Here is a 27099-nt window from a genome sequence, read left to right as displayed (position 1 = left end):
ATATCTGTTATTTAAACGCAACGTTGAGCAGCATATCCCATGTCTGTACAACGACAAGTCTTCTGGTAGCAGTCCGTCAGTACATCTCCCGCCTACATCTCCCGCAGAGGTGCCTGACCATGCGCGGTCCCCAACCTGCTCAGGGTAATGATATTCGTGTAATTACGTAGAATTTCCGGGGCATCTTAGAAGCTACATCTGGGTATCATGTGTCATACTCTCGTGATAGCACTGGAAGAAAGACCCCGAATGACGCATGCCCTCGGTACATCCTTACATCCCCAGAAGCTCATAGATCACATTGTTAACGACTCATATTCCGATACCTCCTAGGTAGACGACATGGAGGATTACGTGATTTTCTGAACTAAGTAGTGAGAGTGGACATGTTGATGCGCTATTTATGGCGATGGCGACGGACCTCTCATCTCGCAAATGGTAGCACCCGCGGCTCAAGGCACGGGTATTTAAATAGGACCTTAGACGGCACACTCCAGGTCTTCACAATGGCAACAAATGTAGCCGAATCCATCTGTGATGATCCTGTAAGGCCCGAAATACAAGAGAAATGGTGCAGGTTGCAACCCTTGTTGTCCTCATACCTCACCTACGATTTCACTGCCGAGTATTCTGTGTCATACTCTTCCGACGATACTGGAAGAAAACAGCTGAGATGCGCATTATCTCAGCCCCTGTGATATTTCCAAGTTCGTAAGTACATTTCACACTCAGTGAAATATTCCTCACTTACTTGAACTCTCAAAAATGACCCCTTTGCTCCCCTTGGGATGCACTGCCTGTTCGCTTAATGCATCGCAGTACAACTCCTTGATATATCAACCGGCAATTCAAAGCTCTATTCACAAAAACAGCACAATCAATGGTTATTTAATCGGTATGTTGGGCTGCCACGCCTTGTCTCTATGCCGGCAATTGCTAAGCTGGAGAAGCTGGATGGATTGCAACTATACGATGCAACGCTCTCCCCGAGTTGGAAGCAATCACACAGTAGCTGAATTCGCCTGAGATATGGATCTGTGACTCTAAAATCCATGCCGTATACCCTCTTGATGACGCTGGAAGACAACGGTCGAGGGTCACGTTCTCTCCGATCTCCATTTGGACCTCGTCTTGTTTGGCTGATGACGAAATCAAGGGTGGCGTCACCTCGAGCAGAACTTTAGGCCTAACATGCAATTTTGGCTGCCATAGCGATTGGTGTTTTATAGCTCGTTCGCACTAGTGACAGCGGCTCAAGGCATGGCCTCACCACATCGACTACTGTAATAGACTGAGCTTGAGGGACCTGGCTGATCACACCATCCCCGGAGTGTCTTCTTGAGGGTGATTTTGTTGGCAATTCTTCTGCACAGGCCATGGCGACAATCCAAATTGTCGACATTTTGGTGTCAAATCGAGGGACGATCTCCTACTGGTGCAAGCAAGGCCGTACGTTAGACTGGTGCGAGAGAAGCGGTACGTCCCAAACCAAGGACAATCTCATCTGCCATCTCTGTCAAGAACTTATTCCATCCATGTAACTGATTTACAAATTCGGCAGTTCTTCACCTTGGAACAACTGAATGTTCCAGCTTCTCAGCCGACACAGCTGTATGTAAAGCACGATTGTGAATGTTTTGCGTGTTTCCCATTTCGTCTTGGTCGCCCTACAGCATCTCTCGTGCTTCTTTTATCAGCAGCCCTGCTCTGGTAACGCCGCGATAGTATATAAGCCCGGCCCCGTCCATGAGAAGCAAGAGAAAGAAGACAGGCGAAGGATTGCAGATGTTTGGCTGCGGTTTCCAAGACTGCGAGCTCCAAGGCTCGGCGACAGGATCACAAAGGCGAGAGGCCCCTTGGCTGACGCTCACAATACCGTCCGGGTATCACGGCGAATACGCCAGGCATGATGAGCTTTGCCAATGCCGGTAGAGCACGTTTGCCAGGAGCCTCTGTAAAAGCCCAAGTCAACGTCTAGAATCTTCAGCTTGCACAGCAACGCTTGAGCGTCCATCGTCCACTCCGTATATCATACTCATCATACCACCTGAACCTCCAGCATTAGCCAACACCCTCAAGCCTCACCGCCGCAGCATTATGAAGGCAGCCTAACTCCGTTCCCATTCCGGCCCCGTGGGGCGGCGTTCCCTATGCTAAGCTATCTAAACCTATCTACCTATCTACGAAAAGAAACACCAGTTTTTTGCATCATGATAGCCATGCCGGCCGTGTTCGAAACGTCTGTTCATCCGCTGCTTCAATTCCCAAGGCGAGCATCCCCACCAATTACTCCCAGAGACCCACTCCTCTCTCTCAGTGGGCCCCTCCCTCGTCTGCCGAACCCTCACAACCCATGATGCTGGCTCCGCCTGTATGCTGGCGTTTCCGTGGACCCCAAATCCTCCAATCACTCAAAAAACAACCACCTTTCATGTTTCACGTCGACAGAGTCTCTCTTTCGTCATGTTGTGCGATATCTCTTGCTGCCCAATTACAAGCCTTTTTTGCTCCCTTGATATGTTCAGCCTCTTCAAACGGGTGCGTCGTCATCACTTCATAAGACGCCAGTGGTATTTTCCTCCCCAAGTCATATCATTGGAAACTCGCTCATAATGGGACCTTTGTGTTGTTATTTCTTCCGTCATGTAGAATAGTACTGGCGGAGTGCCTGCTGATCCTGCGGTTGCATCTGGTTCACAAAGTCGTTGAACTGGGGAATCAGCTGCCGGTAGATGTTGATAACCTGTTCATGTTAGCGTTGTTTATGCGGGAGAGACGGCACCGAGCTCACCTTTTGGAAGTGTTCATGCAACTCATGCTTGATGGGGTTCTTCAGGTTGATGTCTCTGTACCGCGCAATGGCGACAAAGAACTGGGGAAGGGCCTTTTCGATGGACTGCGGGTTCTGGCCGACAACCATGGTGAAGCCCTTGAAGGCGGTGGCCTTCTCCTCGAGGAACTCGACGTGCTCCATGGCCGTGAGGAAGTCCTCGGCAAACGTGGGCAGCATGGGGCCCATGATCTCGTAGTTGTGCAGACCAAGACGGCCGAGGGCGATAGCCGCGTTCTCGGAGACTGCCGCCTGAACCCCGGGGTTGGAGATGATTTCTACGAATCGCTGGAGGAGCTCGGGAACGAAGGGCGAAATGTTCTTGCTGTTTGTCATGACAATCTCACCGGCGGACCAGCACGCGTTGTTGACCACGCTGAAGCCGCTATCAATCTCCTCGTCGAGGATGTTATCCAGGTCGAGCTGCTTAAGAAGGATAGGGAATATGGAGGGAAGGTAGTTTTCGAGCTGAGGGAACACGTATCTCGCGCAGTCGCCGAGCAGGGCATACGCTGACTGCCGGACGTCGTCCTGGGGGTCCTCGAGGCAGAAGCTGAGGAGCTCGAAGAAGGTCTTTTCGTTGGATCGCACCAGTTCCTGCTTCTTCTCCTCGTCCAAGGACTGGATGACGGCACTCAGGAGGTCCAGACTCGTGACGAGGAAATCCTTGTCGGGGGAGTCGAGAGAGGGGTTGTTGGTCGCGTTCAGGCTCTGCTCCAGGTTGACGTGGATGATGTTGACACATCTCGTGAAGATGGGCTGCGCGTACGGGGTGAAGGCAGACCCGAGCGCCATGGCAACGTACGACAGACACTCGAGCAGGGGGAACAGCTCTCGGGAATCGTCGCTGACCTTCTGGTAGCGGTCGATGAGCGCGGGCATCAGCAGGTTCATCGCGTCGGGCTGGGCGATGACGGGGCCAATGTTCTCCGCCAGGGTCTGCACGCAGTCGTACAGGATGTACATGTTCCTGTCCTTGTACCTGGCGAAGCACTGCACGAACTGGCGCAGGATTGGTATGCAGTAAGGCTCGAGGACCTTGCCCGATTTCTCCTCAAGGTTGGCAAAGGCACTAGCCGCGGCCTCCTGAACCTTCTTGTTCTTGTCGAGCATCTTACGCAGGATGCCGTCCATGAGCGGCTCAAAGTAGGTCGACTTTTGTTGGGGGTCCTGCAGGTTGGCGGCCCACTGGGAGTAGCGGCCGAGCGTCCAGCAGGTGATTTGCCTGACAATGGGCTCGTTGTCCTCGAGGAGGGACAGGAGGTAGGGGACGAGCTCGGGAAGGTGAGGGGTAACAGCGTTAATGGTACCCTCGGCGACGGCTCCGAGAGCGAGCACGGCAGCCTCGCGGTACTGCCACTCTTCGTGCTTGAGGTTGCTTGTGAGATACGGCAGGATGGCGGTGAAGACGGGGTCGGAGAAGTCGCGCGCAAAGACGTCGAGGGCCGCGGCGGAGCACTTGCGGATGGTCCAGCGCTCGTCGGGGTTCTCATCGCCGTCGTCGAGGTCATCAATCTCGCCCTCCTCGAGGTCGTCGTCCATGCTCGAGAGCTTTTCGTAGTTGCCGTTCTGGTTGGGGTCCGCTTGGCCGTCGCCTCCGTTGACGGCGCGCGATGCCTGCTTCTTGGCGAACTTGGGCTTGATGTCCTCCGTGCGGTCCTCCTCGTCCTCGTCGTCCGACGCACCACCGAGAAGGGCGATATCCTCGCCGCTGTACACCATGCACTCCAGCAGCACGGGGATGATCTTGTCCAGGTAGGGGGTCAGAGCGCGCCACAGGTCGTCGTGCTCGCCAACGGCCAGCCAGAACTCGGCAGCCTCGCAGGCCAGGTCCTCGTCGTCGCTCTTTTGCTGTGTGATGATGTAGTCGACGAGGCCGGCAATGTGCGGCTGCAGCTTGTCGGGACGGGTCTCGACGAGCTGGACAAAGGCGTGGCACACCTGGCGGCGCACGTCGGGGTTCTGGTCGGAGGCCAGCACAAACAGGTGGGACAGCAGGCTGTCAATGTTGTTGAGCATGGCCTGGGACTTGCGCGGGGTGAAGACGTTGATGGCGGTCAGCGCCTGCGCGCGGACCTTGGGCAGCGGGTTCTTGGTAGCCTCGATGAACTTGGGGAGCAGGTAGTTGAGGGGCCGCTGTCCGTTGTGCTCACGCTCCAGCACCTTGACGTTATCCTCGCAGATCTTGGCCATGGCGGACATGGCACCCTCCTGGGCCTCGTTGGAGACCTGGCCGTTCTCGTTGGTGATGAGGCTGAGAAGCTGGGGGAGCAGTTCGGGCCAGCTCAGAACGCCACCTCTTCTGACGATCTCGGTCGCAATGTTACCAGCAAAGTTGCGAATCTGCGAGTTCTTGTCCTGGATGCCCATGGGAACGGCCATCTTGACGAGGGTGAGGCTGCTCTCGGGGATCTGCTTGTAGCTAGAGCGCACATTATTCTTCAGCATCATTGCGGCGGCGCACCGCACGGTGTGATAGTCCTGGGCGGAGCATTGTACGCCGGAGGGGGGGTCGGGGCTGGAGAAAAGATAGGCGAGGTAGTTGTTGATGTCGGGAGAGGACTTTGCCTGGGTGAGCATCTGGGCATCGTCAGTCAGCAACGTCGGCAGCGGACAGGCGTCGGGGCAATTGGCGGAAGGAAGCTCACCAGGTCTGCCTGCTTCTGCGCATTCTTGTCGAAGCCGCTGAGCGAGTCCTTGAGGCAAGCGGCCAGCTGGCTCAAGGACTCTGGGGCCGGCTGCCAGGCCATGACTGGCGCCTTTGGGGATGTGTAGAGTCAAAGGACTGGGGAAGGGTCGAAATCGGAGGTCGGTCCGGCTTGCGATGTTGTCGTGTCGGAAGTTGAGAGAGCAGGGCGGGATCGCAGCGAGAGGGGCAGTCGTTGAAGTTGTTCGTTCAAGACACAGGCCGGGCGTAGACACAGCACGGCGGGCACGCAGTACCGAGCGAGGGCAGTGGGCGTTGACATTGGGCGACGGGCTGGCGGATGGTGGGGTCACCCTGTCAGCTTTTTTTTCGCGATAACTATGGTGCGGCGGAGTAGCGGGCAAGGGAATGGCCTTGTACCTACCAGGCAAGGTACCTAGGCGGGCAGCACCTACGGCGGAGGTAGCTGCAGCAGTGCGCCGCGTGCTATTGGGCCAGTCTGGGGGGAGAAAGGTACGGACAGGCCAGTGTTGCAGCGCTAGTGGTGCTGTAGTGATCTGACCTTTTTTGGTGGCCGCAGCATGGGAGTTGAGATACCTTACCGTAGGTACCTCGCAGAACAGCGGTGGATGCACGGAAAGACAAGTACCGTGCCTTATGTAAGAAAGCCTCGCCTGCTACCGAAACTCACGTACCTTTACATTTCGGCGTCTGTTCTCGGCTGGGGTACATGGCGGCAAGTCCAACGTCGGCTCGATGAATGAGAAGGTCTGTGGCCAGGGAAAGAGGAGCAGGAAAGAAATCAATGCTAAATTTAGCCGTGCTTCTTGCCGCTCAGAGAGCCTGGAAGACGGAAGAGGACTGCAGCAGACAAAGTCTATTGTGGTGGTGGGTGGTGAACAGGTGGTGAGGGTGGTGGTGCGCCGTGTAGGTACTGCGTAATTGCTAGCGGTAAGGTAGTGACTTTCGCCTCTGCCCCGCCCGAAACAAAAAGATTTGCCCGTAGCCTCCTCGTCGTCGGTACCTCGTTGCTGATTGCTACCGAGTACTGACATGTTGAATTCAGCGTTGTGTTCAGGGTGCAGCAGGTGGGATGCAGTGGGTGGCCCGGCTGGGGTTGGGGTTTTGGGCCGGGGTCCATGGGGATCCATGGAGGAGGCATGCCCACTGCCCATGAGCCGACTGATTGATTGACTGCTGCCCGCGCAGTGGCAGTGAAGAGTGGGAGGAGGAGGAGAAGCCATGCATGGCGACGGTGGACTGGAGCTGAGAGAGGAGACGGTTGGACAGGAACCAGGAAAAACCTGAGAAAAGGCGGAAATGGGAGGACACACTACCTCACATTTGCCCACCAGTACCAGCACCAGTACCAGTGTCCGTTCCAGTACCAGTACCGATTCAACAATGTGCAAGCAAGTGCAGCCCCCGTGCCTCGACCTCGACGGCCACCTCCACGTCCCTCAGTCCGTCCATCCTTCCCACTCCCGCCGCGCGTGTGTCAGTCTGGCCAGTCCGCCCGTCCTTCCACTTTTGCTAGCGTTGATGCACTGCGCCAGTGTGAATGAGGTGTGGTCTGCTGAGGTGCGCTGCGTTGCCTCCCATGCCACATGCACACCCACCCGTCTGCTGCTGTTGCTGTTGCTGCTGTTGCCGTTGCTGCCAACCACCAAAAATTTGAATACATTCAATGCCTGCCCCAAGCTCGCCATCCTGAAGACATGGCCCGTGCTTCCTACCCCTCGCTCCTCCTCTTTCTTCGTGGTTCAAACTTGGACGGTCAATATTTTTTATCGATAACGCCCAAAGGCAAAATGGGCAACCTTTTGTCGCCTGTGACCCCGACAAGCAGGAATGACCCCGCCAGGGTTCACCTCCCAACCTTAGGTTTTTATCTCAGACAGTGGACCTCCGCCTGCTCTTGCCGTTTCGCACTGGAATCCGAGCAGAAGCTTTCCAGACGCCCTTCCCTCCCTTCTGGAATCCCATTGTGCCCGTCTACCCATTGTTCGAATCCCGTCGAGACAGGACGACCGTGGAAACATGCCAACTGGAATGCTGCACACTTGTCCCCTGTCCTGCAACGGTACCGCCGCCCAGCCAGCTCAACCGGTTCTGTCCTGCATCTCGCATCTGGCCTTTGATGTTGCCAAAATGCAGTGGGACTCCACCGCGTTGCACAACCAGCGGCGCGCACAATGTGAACCAGTGGCAGGAGCAAGCTACACGCACCCACAGTGACATAGACCGCCATCAGACTGTCGTCAACGTTGCTTCTTCCGTCGCCTCCGGGCACATCACAGTCCACCGAGAGAGCCCGCGAGGGCACCACACAGCAAACCTTCCCAAGGGGGCGAGGATCAAACCCATGGGTCCCATCGACCTGACGCCGCCAGGGGTCCCCGCCCCGTACTCTCGACAGGACAGAGTTGCTGCGGGCGGATGCTTCTGGATCATGACCGAACAGACTGACCTCATGCTCTTCTCCCTCGCCCGAGTCATCAACCCCCAGAAGCAGCCCTCCGCCGGTGTCGAGAAGAAAGACCGGAAAACCTGTGCGGTCCTCGTGGAAGCAGTTCCCAGGTTCAAGGTATTACGTGCAGATCCTGTGACTTGTCAGAGCGTATTTTCCGCAAACATGAGCCGAACTTCTGCCACGAAACGGGACCAAACACGGCCATGCGGCCCGCAGAGAAGAACGGACGACCGCATTCCCTTTTGACATGGCCGCGTCCTAGCCTTATTTGCCTTTGAAGGCAAACACTTTCCAGAAGACGTCAAAACGTGGGCACGGGATGGCCATGACATTAAGCCGCAGTCCAAGCGACGGGTCCTGGGTATCTGTATATTCATCATGACTCTGGACACCAAAGTACCGTGACACTTGCGTGATCTCAATGTCCGCAACGTTCAAATCGTAGGCATGCCATTACCTAGGCCTTCAGTGCCAGGACGATGGCCGTAATCCACGCCTGACGACGGCCCAAGGCCACATGTCTCGCCCGCCCCTCCACCGGTCCGCCGAGACAAACTCGCGAGCCCGGCACGCCGCATATCGCCCCCGCCAGCCCCCGTGTAACCGCCGCCGCTGGCCGCTTCGGGAAGGTGTAACCAGCATCTCATCTGCTTTGGGGGGAGGCCTTCTCAAATGCAGCGCTTGCAATCAGAGACAGTAGACCTCCCTTGATGCGTGCATCCGCAGGCACACACACGTCAGGCCACCCCGTTGACGGGTGCCTGACCCTTAAGCCTCGCCATGACGACGTCGACGACGGCGCGGAACGCTTCCATCTCTTCCTCGACGGAAAGGGCCATGGCCGTTCCGCCCAGGTTCACGGAGCAGCCGACGTAGACGGGCATGTCGGCCCGCTTGGCGAGCAGCTTAGCCATTCGGGTTGCGAACTCGACGGTCGACTCTACCGAGTAAATGGCTGTTGACAGAGGCTGGGCGGGATCGAGTCTCTGCGGGCGGTCAGTAAGTGACCAGGAGATTGAGTGGAAGACGTACGTTGGGCAGGGCGTAGACGAAGGACCCCAGAGCCGCAGTCGATGAGGGCTCGTCCTGGGTCGTCGATGTGAGGAACAGGGTGGCCGTTTTAGCCTTGACGGTGAGGTGGATATGGATGCGGGTATCCAGGGACCGCGGAAGGGGTATGGAGAGCTGAGTGACGCTGCTTGCTGCCATTTTTGATGTGTTATTGTGGTTTCGAGGTGACGCCGTTTGTTGAGTGAACGAGTGAGGTCGGTGATGTAAACGCTGATGAATGTGAGTGGACGGCGCAGTGTGAAGGTCTGACATTGCACTGTATCCCGACTGTGATCAACACCACTGCCGACATCGAAGAACAAGTCAGCAACTAGCTTTTCAACAGAACCACTGAATAAAGTAGACAGATACAAGTTCAATCTCAAAAGCGAACCAAAAGACTTGAAACCTGCAAGATTCGAAATGGTACAATTCTCCAATGTGGTGTTACTGCAAGGAGAAACCGCCAGCCTCTCTGTACGTGGCGATATAATCAACTCTGCTTCACCGTTCCAGCACATACGACCATACCCACTGGAGAACTCGGGATCCCGTCCGCTCTCCCATAGATAAGCCAGTGAGGGCTGGAGTAGTAGTCGGGTCGGTGACGACCGGCGAATGCCCGGTGCTGTATGTTTTGTGCCCTACTGTTTTGCCCCTGGGCCTGCTATCATCGTCTTGATTCACCGTTTTGTCACGCTAACTGATCACGGTATTGAACCTCTTGGACGTTTGCACCTCATCTATCATTTTGGTTGTACAGGTCTTTGCTTTTATACAATGCCATTGTGCTTGGCCCACAGCGTCTCGAGCTCCCCACTTCACTGGGGCCTTGTAGCGTCCTCCTCGGATTGCTGTTCAGTCGTCTCAGCCTCTTCAGACTCTGTTTGTTCAACCTCCTCCACCACCTCCTCAACAGAAGACTTCTTTGTTATCCTGCTAAACACAGCCAAGAAGCCACCTCCGACAACGAGGGTGCCGACCTTGGGTCTGCAGACATACCCCCTCGACGCGGGCCCCGTCTCCCCGGCCCGCTCGAATTTGCGGATGCCGACGGCCTTGACCTCCCAGTTCCTTCCGCCGAGGGCATCCTTGAACCCGGAATCGCTGTTGGACGTGGACGTGTGCAGCTCGACGACGCGGTCCAGGACCAGCGGCTGGCCCGTATCCTTGGCCCACATCTCGAATTCGAGGATCTGCGTGATGGAGGGGTAAAACACAACCATCTTCCCCCCGGGCTGCAGCGCCTGCACCGCGACGTCCGCGTGCTCCTGCGACGCCGGCAGGTCCAGGATGACGTGCGCGAGGAACGGCTCGCCCCCCTTCTCGGCGAGGCGGGACGAGAGGTACGACCGGATCGTGCTGACGTGGAAGTCAACGTCGGAGAGGTACAGGCCGCGCCGGAAGTACCTGACGAGCTTGTGGGCCATGCGGCTCGACGTCGGATTGATATCCAGGGTGTGGAGAATCGCGCGGCGGCTGGCGGCGTGCTTCGCGTGCATCTCGGCGAGTTCCGGGTCAGCGATCTGCAGCGCGTGCGCCGAGTGCGCATATCCCGGCGCATCGTCGTCCGCCGCAGGCTTCCGCGGGAGCGTGTTCCTCTCGTACTCCGCCGTGCACAGCGCCTCGCGCAGCTTCAGCGGCACAGGCGGGTTCGCGCCGTGGATCGCCCGCGCGAGGTGCAGCGTCAGCGCGCCCATGCCGGTGCCGGCCTCGAAGATCTCGACCGGCGGGCCGTCGTCAAAGTCCGGGTCCTCGCCGGGGGACGGCAGGTTGAGGTCGAGGATGGAGACGATCATGCTGGCGTCTTGGGGGTAGATCTAACCCTGCACCCGTCAGTCTGCGATTCCCGGTGCTATGCGATCAGGGGCCGTTCTCGTACCGGCGTCGCGACCCGTGGGGAGTTTGAGACGTATTGCGCCAGGGTGACTTGTTGCAGCCTCACATCGCGGCCGGTGGTGTCCTTGACGGCGTCGGTGAAGGTCTTGCCGATGACGTCTGAGCCGTCGAGTCTTGCGCCGTAGCTGAGTTTGATCTTGCCGTCTCTGCGCAGGGGAGGGGAGAGGTGGAATTTGGCTTCGCGGTCGCCGCGCTGGCGGAGGACGATTACATCGTGTTCTGGTGGGTGTTAGGAAGTCGTTTGTGTGGTGGAAGATGGTTCCATACCTTGGATGATCCGTCCCGAGCTGGCGTACCGGCACAATGGTCGACTGAGGTGTCTTGGAAGACTCAATGGCCAGAGTCTGGGTGGCATTGTGGAAATTCGGTTTGGGAATGTCGAAAACGAGGTCGCGGAAATCTTGCGCGACTGAAGTGGGATGTACTCGTTTAGAAGCATAAGACTCTACAACTGCATTTCATAGCGTATCTCAAGCAATAACTCCATACACGGAACGACTCGAATCTCGCATACTCTGTCCCTGACCTCATATCCTCAATCTCATGTCCGTGACTTCACATCTCCCATGTATCCGACTCAGGCGGGGTATTGATACAGCGCTTTCTCGCACTCACTTGGGCATCGTACCAGAAGTTGTTGCCGTACAATGTGCATCCGAAACAACCAGCCATGTCACCTCGGCACTTCTTTCTGCCCCAACGACAACACGGCTTACCAAGTTCAACTCGTAGTCGACGGTTCACTGTGCGGTGCTGCTTTGCCACCTCTTGGGCCTTGTGATCTGCGATTACCTGCAGAGAATCCCACAGATTCTCTTTCCGTTGCGCTTTTCTTTCGGCGCGTTTGAAAACCTGGCCTTCTTGCTTTTCCATCAACCGTTGCTTTCGCTCATTCCACAGAATGATGTCTTCCGGCTCGGCGTCGCAGTGTGCTTCAAGACAATCCAGTGGGTCAAGAAGCATGTTGACGGAGTCGATGATGCTCTTCTCTGAAGGTTTTTGCTTCAGCAGACCAGCGTCGTCTTGGAAACAGCTAGATGCGACGGAAACAGCAAACTTCATTGCCGGCTTTGCCTGGTCCTCCTGGATAGCTTCTTCCCAAAGCGATGTGTCGTACATTATGGCATGGCCTGCTTTGTTGGCGGAAAAGACCTGCACGACACCCCAACGTCCAAGGTCAAAGGCTAGATGCAGGGCGTTGGTGTAGGTACGGAGATACTCGTTGCCACTGGCGTAAATCCAGGTACACTGAAGGAAGCATGCCTGCCTAGGATTGACTCCATTGCTGAGTAGCCAGCGAACAGTCTCTGATTGTCCAAAGAAGGCCGCCTCGTGGAGAGCTCCATATTCCTGAAAATAAACGATTCTCTTCGCGTCTTGCCGAGGGTCCACAACAATACGCTTGAAGGCGTCGATGCGTTTATCGATCTCCATGATCTCCAGGCGTTTCTTCTGGATCTCTTCGTCTGCTTCATCTTTCCACCCCGGCGGTTCATCTGGGCGAGGGAAGCGAGGCCCCGGATGTCTCGGACATCTTTCAAGATGATGAAGAGCAGCTCGTTGGGGAGGGTTTCTAGTTTTGCCATCGTACTCGGCGACGTTTGTGTCTTTGTCTCAGTCTATTTGGTTCTTCTCTTGCGTTGGGGAAAAGATCTTGCTGCGGCGTGAGTAATTTTTTTGTGGAAGCGTAGTGGCAGAGGTGAAGAGGAGAGCGACGTGAAGGTGAAAAAAGCTGAGGTGAGGAAAGTTGGAGATCGCACGAGCGAGAAGGAAGGAACGAAAGGCGGTTCCAAAAATTGCAATTTCGGATTTGCGTTTTGAGCGTTTCCAGCAACGTTGGAAGGATCAGAAGGTGAAATGTCGCGAAAAGGAAGGGGCGAGGACACGATTGAGGTGAGATGGGAAGGTGTCAAGCTGCCAAAATGCTTGATCGACGCACCTGCCTCGCGGTCGAGATGGCAGGTCGTTGTAGAAATGGCAGGAAGTCGCTTCCAAATAATCTCTTTTGCCCCAACTTCACCAAATCATCAACATTTCCACGAGACAAAGCCAGGACTTCAACCAATATCCTTCCACCATTGCAATCAGGTGCCAGAGTTTTTGACAAAAGTATTACGCGCATAGTTAAGTCAGTGATACTGTATGCGCAGACAACCGCAGGCAAGGCTCCCTTCCGTCACTGACAACGGCTAGGCAGGATGGCAACTTTCAACAACCTCCCTTCGGAGGTCCGTCTGATCATCGCCGGTTATCTGATGAACTCAGCACACCTCTCACGTTTTGGAAGAGTGTCACGCAATCTATACGGCCTCGTTAAACCACTTCTATATCGCAGAGAAATCCGGAAACCCTGCAGAGAGAACCGGATTCTGACTTGGGCGGCTAAAAAGGGACATCTTGACATCCTGCAGCTATTGTTATATTACGGCCAGGACGTTAGAGCGATTAAATATACGGGTTGGGACTGGTACGTATTTCCACCCAGGGAGTGTCTGCCTCTGGAGATGCGAGGGAAAGGAGAGAAGAAGGTGCTGCTCAGTAGGGGCCAGAGGCACGGAGCCATTCACAACGCAGCCATGCATGGCCACACCGAGGTCGTCAAATGGCTTATACAGCAAGGCGTGTCGATCTTCGAAGACTCTCTCAACATTTGTGACTGCCCTTCGGGAATCACTTGGCAGGAAGATATGCCGTGGCCAATGAACGGGCCCCGAACAGCTTGCCTTCTGGCAATTCTACACCAGCATTACACCACAGCTCATGTCTTGATGGAAGCGGGAGCCGGCGTCCATGGAAACCAGTGGATGCCAAATGGAATAACCATCTGGCAGGAAGCCGTCTAGGAGGACGACGACAGATCGATTCTCAGATACGCCTCTCACATCGCTTCGACTCTCGTGTCTGGGGTGTTACGAAACGACGAGATTGAAAGTGAGGAGTCCGCAACACAAAACAACGTTGATGCCGTTGAACTGTTGTTGCATCGCGCAGAGGCCTTGGAGGCATATGCTTTGGATGGATTCGGCAAGATTGCGAAGGCTGTGTTCCCTAGGGACGCAAATTAGGAATGCAACTCAGAGATTGACAGATTATGCCGGGTATGGGGACGGAAGAGATGCAGGGGCTTGGGTTGCCTCGCTTGCTCCATTTTCGAGACACGCTATCGGGCGAGAAAGGCCCGGGAGAAGAAGATTATTCGCCATCTTATAGGCAGGACACTGAGTTGACCCTTTGTGACAAACTTGGCGGCTCCAGTTTCGTTGTAGTTCAGTACTTGACATAGCTAATCGTTTCGCATTCACTGAGCCGTGGTCTTGTTATGCCGAGGAGTGACTATGCCCGCCAACTGGGTAATTTGTTTGGAGTCGTTTTGCGTGGCCTGCGCCGTAACTTGGGAATCGTGGCATCTGATGTAATTTGCGTCCGCCCCTGTTTGGAAAACGACGTCCAGTATTGATGCAGATTACCAGCTCAACTGCCAGATCCTGGGGTTACGCGGCCACGACAGCTCTGGGATCTTCTAAAACGAAAGTTGTCGAGCTGAAGGACATACAGTTTTGTTATCTATATGCACCAGGCATTACGCTTGAATCACTGCAGGATCAAAGGATCTACCTCAGAGGAAGGCGTGTTTTTCCTCCGTTCAAGTCACTACGTTTCTTATGTACTGATATTGTATACTGAAAGTTCTTTTCCGCCAAAATGAGATGACGGTGATAGAGACGAACGAGAGAGACAGAAGCAAAGCCCGAAGGGAGTACGCTCTCCATGGCGCGGAAAAAGTGTGGTCCCTATCCCAAATGGAAGGCAATAGCATCTCGCCCCTTCCTAACACGAGCAAAGGTCTACCCAAATCTTCAGAGAACGGCTCGTTAGGGGTCTCTCCATCCAATTGCGAGCGGGTACTATCTTAGGTAGGCTTAGGTAGGCAGACATCTTCCCGCCACGTCCTAGGGCCGCATGACCTTCGACTCCTTCCCCACCATGTACTGAGCATCGTTCATCTCGTCACAACCCCACGCTTCCAAGTCCCCCCTAAACGCCCCGAGAAGCCCGGCACTAACCCATCGGGTTCATGAAGACCACATGAAAACACCCAACGAATAACTCCACCCACCGCATTTGCGACAATGCCGCGCAAGATCCAACCTAAGCCTGCCCTGGGTGGCATTTCCCTCTTCGGGCAAGGGGCTCTTCGCGACCTCTCCGCCGCCGACGTGCGCAACGCGACTGCCATCATCAACGCGGTCCTTCGTGGAGATGTCGACAGTGGTAGCCAAAAGGGCCAGAAGCTGCAGAAAGCACCTGTCAGTTTCCCCTGAATTTCCCTTTTTTATTTCTTTCTTCGTTCATCCTCCGAATGCTCACCTAGTCACCAGGGCACTGGAACTTCCCGGTTCGCTGAGGCCAGACGGGCCAAGACCGCTGCCAAAAAGGCGGATAAGGAGGCTGAGGAGCGGAAGGTGGCCACTGCCAAGAAGGAAGAGGAGAATCCAAATGCGAAAGAGATCGAGAAGGAGGAAGTCTTCGCCAAGGACGAGACGAGTGAGGAGGAGGCTGTGGTCGAGGGCAAGGTGAAGCAGGTGGAAAGCAACGATGCCATCACCCACGTCCCGAGGAGACAAATGTCAGACGTCGAATTCGAGAACTTGTTAGTAAGGCTGCAATTGTACTAGAGACGGGCTGTCAAACATATGTTCTGGAGGAAGCTCTCAAGAATCGGAGGAAGGCCTGGGCGAGGCATCACAGCATACATTCCAACTGAAAGACTAAATGAGACGAATCGTTGAAGAATAATATCGATTTCGCTACCAAACATTGGGTGGGGGTATCTCATGCCATGCAACGCTAAAGGACAGTCCAGACATCATCCAACGCATTTTTTCTGTCATCATCGATCATGTCGTGCTTCATCATCGTCTTTTCTTTCCACCCATGGCCTTCTTTCCAAAGCCGTCCTGCGCGCTTTTTTTCTTCGGTTTGTCTCCCCATTTGAATAAAATCGAACAATGTCCCAGACAAGACGAAGAAAAGAGCGAACTGCCCTGCCAATCCAGATTATGTTTCCCTAATTCCGTGTTTTCCAAATGAGTCGTGGTGTCCCGGTCAGTCCAGCGCTGCTTTCCCTTCCATTGCGTTTCCAAAATATGTCCTATCGCAGATAAGGTAAAAGAATGAAATACATTAAATAGACAAATATCGTGTTGCCTTGATCGCTTTTGGGGGTGTTGTGATAGGAGGGGTGTGATGCCTCGGCGCAGCCAGGCCGGCGGGTACAGGAGGGTTCCGTGACCCTATACTATGAATTACAACTGTCGCCAGTGGTGTGTTGTAAGAGATAGGAGATGGATAGTATGGGATACAACCGCGACCGACAACCCAGTCAAGGGGTCGGGCGGGCCACGCAAACGCCGTCCTGTGTCTACCGGCTGCTTTGCTCTTGTGTGATGATATAGAAAATCCAACACCAAACTGGTGTTGCAGATGGGCTTGCGCCCTCTTGAATCTTTGATGCGAGATCTTCCTCTTGTTCCGGAACCTGATAATGATGCCTTTTGGATAAGAAATCAGGGGTATGAAGGATAGGAAACGAGGGTTATGAAACGCTAAAATAAAACAAAGAAGTCCCTTTAGATGCTCGCGGTGCGAGCCCTCTCCGGGACTCGTGCGTAGCAGACCATGAGCTTGAAGCTGGTCCGCCACTCTTCGCACTCCGCAAGCAGGGCACGATCGCCCCAGATGCTGCGGCTGACGGCGGTCCCCGCGGCGCTCTCGTAGCAGCGGCTGTACCACCAACGCCCGACCTTGGCGACCATCTTGGTGATGTTCTCGTCCGCCGAGTCGCCGTCGTCGTTCATCATCTCGGCCAGGCTGCGGATTTCCTTGGCCTTGCGGGTCACCGGGGGCTTGCTGCTGCCTTCGGTCCGAGGCACGACGCTTGCCACGGGCACGCCGACGCGGCAGGTCTTGACGTCGGTGAAGCCCTTGCGGCCGAGGAGGCGGAGGATCAGGTCCGAGCTGGAGCTGATGTTGATCTCGGGGTTGCGCTCGTGGATGCGCTCCTTGAGCCGGCGGATGGTGCGGCGTCCGCGGTTGCCCATGTTGTTGAGGTCGACGTCGAGGATCGAGAGCTCAATGTAGCCACCCGGCTTGAGAACGCGGCGGGCCTCGGAGATGATGTTGCGGTAGTGGGACTCCGGTGCGGCAGTGGGGAAGCGGAAGACGACCGAGGTGAAGGACTCAGGGCCGAAGGGGAACTTGGCGGTGTGAGAGAGGTACTGGATCTGGTGGTGGTTGGGCGGGCTCAGGGGGAAGCTGGAGGAGTTTTTGTGTTCGTCGGGGAGAGGCGCCCGCGGAGAGAGGTTGAAAAAGGTTGCGGCTGGGTACGTCTCTGCTGCGTAAAACGACCAGTCGTCGTTGCCGAGACCGTCAACGACGAGAATGGAGTGGCGCTTGAGGGAGCCGACGACGGGGACTAGCTGGTCACGCGCTGGGGAGAAGAGGACGTGCCCAAAGGAGAGCCACTTGGAGACCGTCATGGAGCCGACGCGGAGGTTTACCTGGGAGAGAGGAGACTCGTCCTCCGAGGACTTGCAGCTGGACATGGACTGGCGGGATCTGCGGGAAGAGTTGCTGCTTCGCTGGGAAGTGATGGTAGCTTTGCGGGCCAACTCGGTGCTCTCGCGGTCGATCGCGCTGGCGGGGACGTCGGCAATGGGGATCAGGGCCAGGGAGTTGGAGCTGGCTTCGGGCTTGAGAGCAAAGGCAGCTTTCAAGCGCTCAGTCATGTCGGCGCTGTAGACGCTCGACGAGGTTGCGGTGGTGTTTTCGACGGGTTTCTCGGCAGCCTTGGGAGGAACAATGGTGGGTGATTCCAGGGGTTTGAGGGATCGCTTGGAGAGTCTGCCATCGTGGCCTTCCAGATGAAAGGGAATGCCCTTGGAAGAGGTTGCCGAAGGGGGGACTTCGCCGATGAGGTCGTTGTACTCGTCCCAGATCTCATCTTCCACGAGGGGTGCATTGGGGTCCGGAACGTAAGCAAGGGCATCAGCCATGGTGTACATCCCGCCGCTGGAAGAAGTGCTAGTGGTGCACTCAGAGTTCTTTCGGGGAGAGAAGGCGAGGAACTCGCGGCCGATCTGGACCATCTCAGGCGTCTTGAGGGGAACAATGGACGAACGGGGATCTGAGTTGGTTTCGACGCTGGTTGCGGTGGTGGCAGCCGACTCGCCGCGAGAGAGCTCCGGGGTAGACAGCTCCGGGGTCGGGCCAGAGGCGACAAAGTCGGGGTTGAAGGCTGCATCGTCCGGGGGCATGCTCATGCTGATCCTGTTGAATGGGCGCGAGAAGCTCCTCGACGACGCGTGCTCGGGTCGAGAGGTGACTACCTTTGGGATGCGCCCGACTTGAGGCAAACGACTGGGGCGTTCGGCTGGCTTGGCGGCACTGGACTGCGAAGCCTGCGTCTTCATGGAGCGGATGGCAGGGATGGACGTGGAAGTCGGCTTAGCGGAGGCTGAGTTCCTGCGCGCCTGTGATGACTTTGTCGGCTGGGTGAGCCTCGACAGCGACTCTCTCCTTTGGTCCTGGCTTGTGGTGGATGCCCGTCGCTCCTTGACTGTCTCCTTAATCGGCGGTGGCGATGGCAGGTCAAAGACGGCTGCCTCGCGGAGAATCTCCTCAACGTCTGGCGGTCCAGAGTCTTCTTGCTCGGAGCCGTCCATCATCGTGTAAAAGGCGGCCGGCTTGTGCTGGACCACCTTGACGGTGGCAGCAACGGGAACGGGCTCGGGCTCCTTCTTGTTGGGCTGGCTCCGAGATCTGCTAAAGAGCTTCCACTTGCTTGGAGAGCGAGCTCGCTTGGTCAGCTTCTTAGGCGGCGTCGCGGTGGCTGCGGCAATGCGACCGCGGATGACTTCTCTGTGCTTCTCAAACTGGGAGTCGTCAGACAAGATGGTGGTGTCGTGGCTGTCCATTGACGGCGCCGATATGCCGGTGGTGTTGATGGGCTGCGGCAGCTTGAGAGGGCTTTGATCGGGAGACGTCCTCAGCCGTTGAACGGACCTCCTGAAAGCCAGGGTGGACTTCATGGTGACGGCCTCAGAGTCGCTGCTGTCGGAAGGACGGCAATGACTGAGGGAAGGGTGAGGACCGCGAGGAATGGCGGAGGGGGCGAGCCCAAACCGGCCAGTGCTGGAGGTGGTTGACGTCTCCGAGGCGTACCCGAGGCTCTGGTTGCTCTCTGAACGAGGCAGGTCGACACTGTTGTTCCTATTCTCAACGACACTGCCGCCAGAGATGATGACGGGGTTCATGCGCTCCAGAAGGAAGGTGTCGGTTGGCTGGTTGCTGCTGAGACTGTCCTGGGACGAGGCAGGGCCCATGCTGTTGCGGGCCCCGTTGGCGGATGAGCTGCCGCTTCGTCGCCGAATCGCACCTAGCCGTCCGTAGCCCTCGTGCCCGGTGCCAGCGGCAGGCCCCTTGCGTGCCGGCTTCTCCTTCTTGTCGACCTGAGTGACCTCGGGTGCCGTCTTGCGACGACCAAAGAAGGGGAAGCGACTGAACGCCGACGTTCCAGGGCTGGGAGTGCGAGTCGGGCGCTCCTTCTTCTTGTCAGATGTCGCTGGTCGAGGAGCCGGCGTGGCCTCTCTGCTCGCGGGCAGGCGGGATTGCGGAGGCTTCTCTGAATACAAAGGCGTGACAGAACGCGAGAGGACCTGCGGATCCGGGCGCCTGTCGTTGACCAGGGACGCAGACGAGAGGTTGCTGTGGATGATGGGCAGCGGCCCAAACAACTGCGACTGCAGGTCAGGGGTGTTCTCTCTGCTGGGCCGGGCTGGCGGTGTCTGACGGGGCGAAGCACTTGGCATCAGACGCGGAGGAGATTGAACCGGCGACGGCGGGGTCATGATGGGCATGGCCGGCTCTCTGGCCGCCTTGGACGGGGACTCGTCATTGCCGGGACTCTGAGTGAACTTCTGCGACGACTTGCGGGGCGGCGGGCTCGGGGGCAGGGGCGACAGCCTCTTCTTCTTTACGGAGGATTTCCGCTCGACCTCTCGTACGGTGGAGTTTGACGACGAGGATGTAAGAGACTCGCGGACGGCGGCGAGGCCTTGGGGATCGGCGCTAAACGCATCCATCTCATTCGCGCTTCCGGCTCTTCTCCGGGTCACTGGCGGCCGGGTTACGGCCGGGCTCAACTGTCTCGTCCGGGGGGCAGGGATTCGCATCGGGATCACCAGGCCAGGTGACTGTGACGACATTGACGTGGGAGTCGTGTCTCGACTGTACGGTCCTGGACCGGGCGACTCGGAGAATCTCGTCGAGGGGCTGCCGCTGAAGGCGCTCAACTGGCTGCTTGTTCCAGAGAACACGGGCGTCGGAGGTGGCAGATCGTGAGTGGCCAACCTGTGGAGGAAGTCGACGCTGGAGCCCTCGGAGGAGGTTGATGGCCGTCCGGTGTAGGTGTAGTCTCTGTATCGATCTAATTCGGGGTAGATGGTGACGGGCTGCGCCTGGGTTTTGGGCAAGTCCACAACGTGGGCGATCCGGATCTCTGTCGGGCTCTCGGTGATGCCCCGGTCGAGCTGCATTCCCGGGTCGAGCGAGGACCGTGATCGAGGAGCAGAAGACGAGGAGCTCGTTCGCGTGGAGTCGGTCGACCCATGGCTAAGACTTGGAGTTTTTTGGGCGACCGAGGATTTCTTCCTTCGCAGAACGTTGCGAGGCTTGGGGCCGGTCTGGGAGCGTCCCGAAGAGGACGAGCCTGACACTGTCGGAACGTGGCTCGGTCTTTCCGAGATGGTGCTGTTGGAGCTCCATGATTGTGTTTGGTGAGTTAGCGGAGGTCGGTTGGAGGGTACCGGGAGAACTGGACGCCTCGACGAAGGCTGGAGCTCCCGCGCCGGTTTGCTCTGGGGCTGGATCGGTTGTTGGATTGGGATTCGGATGCTCTCTCCTTCTCTGTGCACTCGTCTTTCTTCCCTGGGTTCCATGTACGCTCTTCTCGCTCGTATCTGTTCATCTGGACGACTCGGCAAGCCCGAACCCGTGCGGAGGGTTGCCATATTGTCCTGGAGAGATTTCTGGGCCTTTCCACCATTACCAACTCTTCTCAAATATCATGTTCAGTCACGATGGATACGTGAGGCCTGCCGAGGAGTTAGCGGCGGACGGCAAACAGTGGCTACGAGAATAACCTGGCAGTGACGACCCGACGTCCTCAATTAGGTGCTGACCACGCTGGGCGCAACGGATCAGGCGCAAGATCACAGGAAACAGAAGAGTAAATAAATCCCTCGACCTCGACTGACTAACAGCAAAGGAATAAAAGGGTGTCCAGCAGTCCCAAGTAGGCAGCTTGGGAGCTGGGATGTGACGCCGAGCACAGCCAAGGGGAGCGAAATGGGGATATAAGAAGAGATGGATCAGAGGGGCACAGTCGACGAGAAAAGATGAACGTCCTGGAACGAGCAGAGAGGAAAAGGAAGTGAAAAAATTATCACCAGGGAATGCTGGGCGCGGAAGAGGGGGAAGGGATCCGGAGCTGAGATGGTGGTGGTGAGGTGTGATGGTGGGGTGGTGGGAGGTTGCGCGGCTGTCGAGGGGAAGCCGATTCGGCTGGGAGGGTCGTGGTGGTGGTGGAGGGGTTCGGAGGGGTCCTCGAGATGGTGGGCAGAAGCCGCGTCAAGACACCAGCGCTGGCGTCGTCGGTGGGATGCTGTGTGGTATGAGCCAGCCTCTGTGTTGTGACGGCAAGCTGATGGGGATGTTTGGGAATGCGACTGGTCAAGCGTCTGGGGAAGAAGAGGCCGTTGGGTTTAGCCTTGAAGACGGGGATGGAGTCCAGATAAGTTGCTGCGGAGGGGCAGACGGCAAGCTCTGGTGGCAACAGAAAGAGGGCAGGATATCTAGTAGGTATCGTGTGGCAGATATTTGCTGGCGGTACAGACAGAGTAGAGAGAAAAATAAAGCTACAGTTGCAACGGCCAGGTCGGGACAGAGAAAGGCAAGATTGGATTGTATATAGGTGAAGCAAGGCATCTCGGTCTCTCTTCCATTTTGGCTGGAGCCGGCCTGCTGGAAAGCAGCCGGCGTGGATGGACGGAGGACGTCGGCGAGGGCAAGGTACCTTACCTAGGTAGGGAACCTTAGCCAGCAGGGGTATGACTAGCAACAGAGGACGGTAGGCCGTACGTAACGGAGTACTCGGGACCTGCAATGTTATTCTGTGTCTGAGAGGTGTATCTGGCCTGCATCTGCATCTAAGGTATCTAAGGTACAGATGGACTCGATTGCTGCTATTCTTTGCGCGTGGCGTCTGAACCCTTGCACCCGGGCTTTAGCCTCTAGCGTGCAGCGGTCAAGAGATGGGAATCATGGGCCCAGGTCAGGTGAGGAGCTGCTGGAAACGCCGAGGGCGGCGCTCTGGGATTGGGCAGGCGAGGCAGGGAACGCGCGCAGGAGGGAGCAGATCAGACAGCGGTATGCGCCAGTCACGATGTTGAGTCATCTCTGGGCCGTTTGGGGGAGAGAAGCGAGGGTCTGGAAAGGGGAGTACTACCACTGTGTACGGAGCAGTAGAGGACTAGACAGGGAGCAGATGCGAACTGTCGCCGTAGACCTACATAGTAATGGGCCATTGACGGGTCTTTCTGCAGATGCACAGGAGAAGCAAAACACAGGCAGACAGGGCATGGAGGGCATGGAGGGCATGGAGGGCATGGAGGGCAGCGAGGGGAGACGAGGTGGGGAGGAGGAAGAGACGCTGAAAGAGGCACCGACAACCAAGGGCTGGCTGGCGGCAATCTCTGCAGACTGCGAGGCGTGCAACTGCTGGGCTGTGCCGCCATGCGGCAAGAGACTCGCCCTGTACTCTGCATACACGGCTCGTCCTATGGGAGTCGCGAGAAGGCTTGAGAAGGCAACTGGACGACACCATTGGGCCGCAACCCCCGGCCATGCCCTTGCCCGGATTGGGGGTTGTCTGCATCGTCTGGGATGCTGGGATGCTGCGAGTCTGGGGGTGAGGGCAGGGGAAGGGGGTTGTGGGCACGTCGAATTCGATGTTTTGCTTTTGCAGAATTGAGTGAGAGAACCGCGGGACGAGACAACTACCATGGATAGAAGAATGGCATCATAGCCCGGCCAGTGACGGTGACGATGTCGGTGACGGTGGTGGTGGTGGTGCTGGCGACCCGTAGAGATGGCTGTGCTTACCGCCAGTCGGTCGACGCTACAGAGAGACCGACAAAAAAAATACCCGCGCAGCCCTTCACCGACGGCGAGGGCGGTAGTTTCTTTTGGGTTGGCAACTCGGCACGGGACTCGAATTGACTCTGTGGAAACTGGATGGCGGGGGCAAAACGGGCAAAAGTGTCCAAGCTGGCGGCTGGGAGTGACCCTGGAGCACAAAGGGGATGGCCCGCCCCGCTAGGTGTGGACGAGTGAGAAAGATGAGAGGAAAAGACAAACAGAAAAGGTTCTCGTCGTCCGTCGTCTCGTGAGTGAGAAGGCAAAAGTAATAGGCGTGGTGTAATAAGGATGGAGCAGGCAGGGATGGGGCTGGACGCGGTTGTCGAATAGACGGTGATATGTTGGCTGAGCGTTTGTTAATGGGAAACGACATCGGATGGGGGGGGCATGGACGGAAATGGCCATCAATGGCAGCATTGGCAGGCATCGAGGACGACGCCGTCGAACTGAAAAGACGCAGTTGCAGCAGCTGGAGACTGGGAACCGGAAACTGGAGAACGAAAGCGAAAGGACGGAAAGCAGCGACGGACCACAGGTGCAGGTCACAGACTCAACTCACAGGCCGCTTGCTGGAGGGAACGGGCAGGGCAGGGCAAGGCAGGCGGCCCAAGGAGCGGGGGTCACCACAACCGCACAAGCCAGGTGCAGCTCTGCCCATTCCCAAAGCGGCACTAGCGCATCGGTACTTTGCCCATGTACCTGCGGGTCCAGACGGCTCAACTGGAACGTGCGCAACTGCCACTGCGAGTCCAACGGCTCTCTCTTTTTGTTTTTTGACTCTTTTTTGGACTTTGCACTTTGAACGCTCCAGCCGTGGCTGGCACTGCTGGGCCCATCGACAGCCTCTCGACACCTGGTCGTTTCTAGTTCTACCTTATGGAAACCAATCCACTCTGGACAGCTCATGGGAGCCCTCACATACACGAACTAGAGTTGACTCCTCGTCAAACTCCTCGACGCTCGCCCTCCCTTCCCCTGCGTCATCCTTCGTCTCTCCGCAACCGCTGTCAGTCGACCGTCAACAGCGACAGCAACGCCCGTGAACCGCCTGCTACCGAGCAAAAGCAAAGACGACGGGAGCCTTTGATTCACCAACCCCCGCGACTGTCGTCAACATGTCATCTATCAATGATCCACTGCATGTCTCACTCTACGCTGCCCGAGAGGCCATGTTTCTGCATGTCTTACTCTTGTCCCCACCCTCCCTGTTGATCGCCCACGCTACCGATACGCTTTCACGCTTGCCCCACCCCTCTTCCTGCTGCCCGGCGCTTGTTTGGCGACCTCCTTTCGGTCATGTATCCCAGATGGAGTCCAACCTCACTCTTCAGAGATGGTGGTGGGCACGGCTTCAAGGGCAGTCGACACGGACCACACTCACCCCACTCGAGATATCATATTCTGATATTATCTCGACAATGTTTGTGCGGAAGTGTATAGACCGGCCGCCGCGGCATCAACTTGATTTGCTCTGAATCCTCGGGCCTACTCCTGCGGGAAACCAACAAGGGAACATCGCCTGGGCGCTCGCTCCTCGACGTTGCTCCATCCAGAGACTCGCAGGAGGATCGACAGAGGACCCCGCGATGGACGCGCAGGAAGCACCTACTTACCCAGTAAACAGTATCTCGACTGCACCGCAAGCCTCATGGACGCGCCATTCCAACTACCAGGAAGCGCCACCAACGAGCAAACGCGGTTGTCGTCGTCAACGTCGAATTAGAACTTTGGTGATGACGACCCAGGCCCGTCTAGTCTGCTCGCTTGCACACCCTCCCGAGTCTCAGACTTCATCTAAATCCTAAAAATCCGGGCACGGGAAGACTATGGATTCGAGCCTTTCTCGAGGGTCCAACCAACGACTTTATTCTCCGGCTAGGCAGGCAACGATACGCTCCCATGGCTTTGTCGTTTAACTCGCTTACCACCACGAGATTATCGTCGGATGAGTCTGGGTCGCGCCAGCAACCAACCCGCGAGCCTGCCGCTTCGAGACCGTGTGGCCGCGGGGTCGTCTTCCAACTGCAGAAAGAAGCCATTTCGAAGACTTCCATTCGCACGCAGTGCTACGCCACGGCTAATCTCCCAGGCCCTGTCTTGGTCAGAAACAGGAGTTTGGAGATTGTCTCAACCCCAATTCAGATCCGCTCATCGTCGACTATTGCTTCCATCTCACGTAACGCACCCAACCACGGCCGACTTTACGGTTACCCGTCTGGCCTGCTTGGGGTCGAAACAGTCCCGTCGCCGTCATTGGCCGGGCCGAAATGGATCTTCTGGGCGGCAGGGGGTTCGGTCCCTTTCTGCATTTACGATTGGCCCGCTCGTCTTCAATTATGTCCAATCATCTGAGCTGCCCGAGACATTTTCCCACCATCCATCTCGCGTCCCTGAGCATCCATTTCCCCTCATGCATGTCTCTCCTTACCCGCAGCTTTTGGAAACCGCTCTTCACCAATCGACCGCGTGGGCTTGACGACGAGACTGCTCGATAAGGACCGTCGGGATGGAAAGGAGCTGATTCTGGCGTCATGGACATTAGTCAGAGATGACCGTCTCATCTAACGTTTGACTAGGCCCGTTGAAAGTCTCTCCGCAACGGCCGCGAAATGACAGCTCCCGTCGCACATGGCCCTGCATGGAGCAACCTTGACAGGCCGAGCACGGTGCTCACAGTGCACGGTATCCGAAAAGAAACAAAAATGTTGACATGCGATGGAGCTGCTGGCTCTGGGATGCCTGGCATGAAATTCCACTGCAGCAAGGCAGTATGCACGATAACGAGAATAGAAGCAGGCCCTCTCCGCGACCCAGATGGGATCATCGATCCAACAGCGGCCGTCAGGCAGACCGCCGTAGCAGGGTCTGTCCGGCAGTGGAATCACGGGACCGGCTCACCGGACCAGGCAGCGTCTCCTCAACGTCAGTGCCAGCGACGACATCCAGACAGCGACGCAGCAAACAAAACCAGAGCAGCTGAAACCTGCAGCTCGACTGTGGCGATTGTTATGCGCTGGCCGCGTCTAAAACAGGCACATCCTGGGCCGACAGCCGGGTCTCTGCTGCAAAAAGACAGCCAAGGTCGCCCGCCGAAGCGAGCGAGACGACGTGCAGGAAGCAATTCGCAAACCGGCGCCGTAAGGTGGCGCTCAGAGTGACGGTAGTGAGGCAACCTGAAGCCACAAGGGCCACTTCACACATGCACTCCGCCACGCGCCTCATCCGTGGCCCTTGCAACTGGGTGCCGTGAGGCTGGTGACGTGGCATTCAGACCCGATGGAGCGGGTCTCGGGTGGCTCAGTGCCAACGGAGCCGGGCTCGGTTGAGCGAGAAAACGGCAACCCTGTGGCTTTGCCCGGCTTTTTGCGGTAATCGCAAATCTCTGGGCTTTTTTTTCCCGGTTCAGAGGGCGCACATCGCCCATGTACACATGTACTCGGTACTTGCAGCGGTGAAGGGCAACGATCGTCTCGCTGACTCCGAATGGTAGAGCACAAAACTGGCGTTCCATCGGCGACGAGATTGAATCACAAACGAAAAGGCCTACAGAAGCGAGACTGGAGCAACAAGATGAGAATCGGACATGCTCTCTGCAATGACATCGAAGACGAGAGAAAGACGAACCCAGCAACCGAGCCCTTGTCAGTTTCTCCAATCGTAGCCGCCAGAGGTCCCGCGACCGGGGGTCGTTGCTCAGATGGACAGGGGTTTACGGGCGTTGATTGGCCTGTGGGTGATGAGACAGCAGGGATGTGCAATCTCACGAGTCTTCAGTAGCGAGTAACGTGACGGCGACGAGGTGCGGATTGCAGGGCGGTTCTTCACACCCCCATCGGCGGCTGCTGGGGATGGATGAGAGAATAATTGAAAAGGAAGAAAAAGTTTGTTCACTTTGGGCTTTGTGTGTGTTGGTGTCATCCCCCACGAAGGTCCGCACAGACG

The 27099-nt window shown here is 56.7% G+C and overlaps 6 protein-coding genes across 6 annotated transcripts; 1 reads left to right on the top strand and 5 right to left on the bottom strand.

The window, feature by feature from the left end:
* Window positions 1–2641: 2641 nt before the first annotated feature.
* On the bottom strand, window positions 2642–5580 carry kap104 (Importin subunit beta-2; the record flags this gene model as incomplete). The annotated part of the gene is made up of 3 exons (XM_032033546.1): window positions 2642–2743; window positions 2792–5410; window positions 5479–5580. 3 exons carry the CDS (start codon window positions 5578–5580, stop codon window positions 2642–2644), a joined length of 2823 nt encoding a protein of 940 aa, XP_031893096.1.
* Window positions 5581–8687: 3107 nt separating this feature from the next.
* CGGC5_v005228 (uncharacterized protein) lies at window positions 8688–9159 on the bottom strand (the record flags this gene model as incomplete). The annotated part of the gene is made up of 2 exons (XM_032033524.1): window positions 8688–8936; window positions 8983–9159. 2 exons carry the CDS (start codon window positions 9157–9159, stop codon window positions 8688–8690), a joined length of 426 nt encoding a protein of 141 aa, XP_031893090.1.
* A 662-nt stretch (window positions 9160–9821) lies between these two features.
* CGGC5_v005227 (uncharacterized protein) lies at window positions 9822–11254 on the bottom strand (the record flags this gene model as incomplete). Its single annotated transcript, XM_066151417.1, has 3 exons — window positions 10821–10826; window positions 10883–11118; window positions 11167–11254. The coding sequence occupies 3 exons, from the start codon at window positions 11252–11254 to the stop codon at window positions 10821–10823; spliced, it is 330 nt and encodes a 109-aa protein (XP_066009016.1).
* Window positions 11255–11454: 200 nt separating this feature from the next.
* On the bottom strand, window positions 11455–12333 carry CGGC5_v005226 (uncharacterized protein; the record flags this gene model as incomplete). The annotated part of the gene is made up of 1 exon (XM_032033502.1): window positions 11455–12333. One exon carries the CDS (start codon window positions 12331–12333, stop codon window positions 11455–11457), a length of 879 nt encoding a protein of 292 aa, XP_031893088.1.
* Window positions 12334–15029: 2696 nt separating this feature from the next.
* Window positions 15030–15575, top strand: CGGC5_v005225 (uncharacterized protein; the record flags this gene model as incomplete). The annotated part of the gene is made up of 2 exons (XM_032033490.1): window positions 15030–15206; window positions 15279–15575. 2 exons carry the CDS (start codon window positions 15030–15032, stop codon window positions 15573–15575), a joined length of 474 nt encoding a protein of 157 aa, XP_031893089.1.
* Window positions 15576–16529: 954 nt separating this feature from the next.
* Window positions 16530–20495, bottom strand: CGGC5_v005224 (uncharacterized protein; the record flags this gene model as incomplete). Its single annotated transcript, XM_032033478.1, has 1 exon — window positions 16530–20495. One exon carries the CDS (start codon window positions 20493–20495, stop codon window positions 16530–16532), a length of 3966 nt encoding a protein of 1321 aa, XP_031893094.1.
* Between the last annotated feature and the right edge of the window lie 6604 nt (window positions 20496–27099).

This window comes from Colletotrichum fructicola (genome assembly GCF_000319635.2).
Source record: "Colletotrichum fructicola Nara gc5 chromosome Unknown KSG_Nara_v1_contig03, whole genome shotgun sequence".
Classification (NCBI taxonomy): Eukaryota; Fungi; Ascomycota; class Sordariomycetes; order Glomerellales; family Glomerellaceae; genus Colletotrichum; species Colletotrichum fructicola.
The sequence above is the reverse complement of the archived record's forward strand: the minus strand, read 5'-3'. Positions and strand labels throughout refer to the sequence as shown.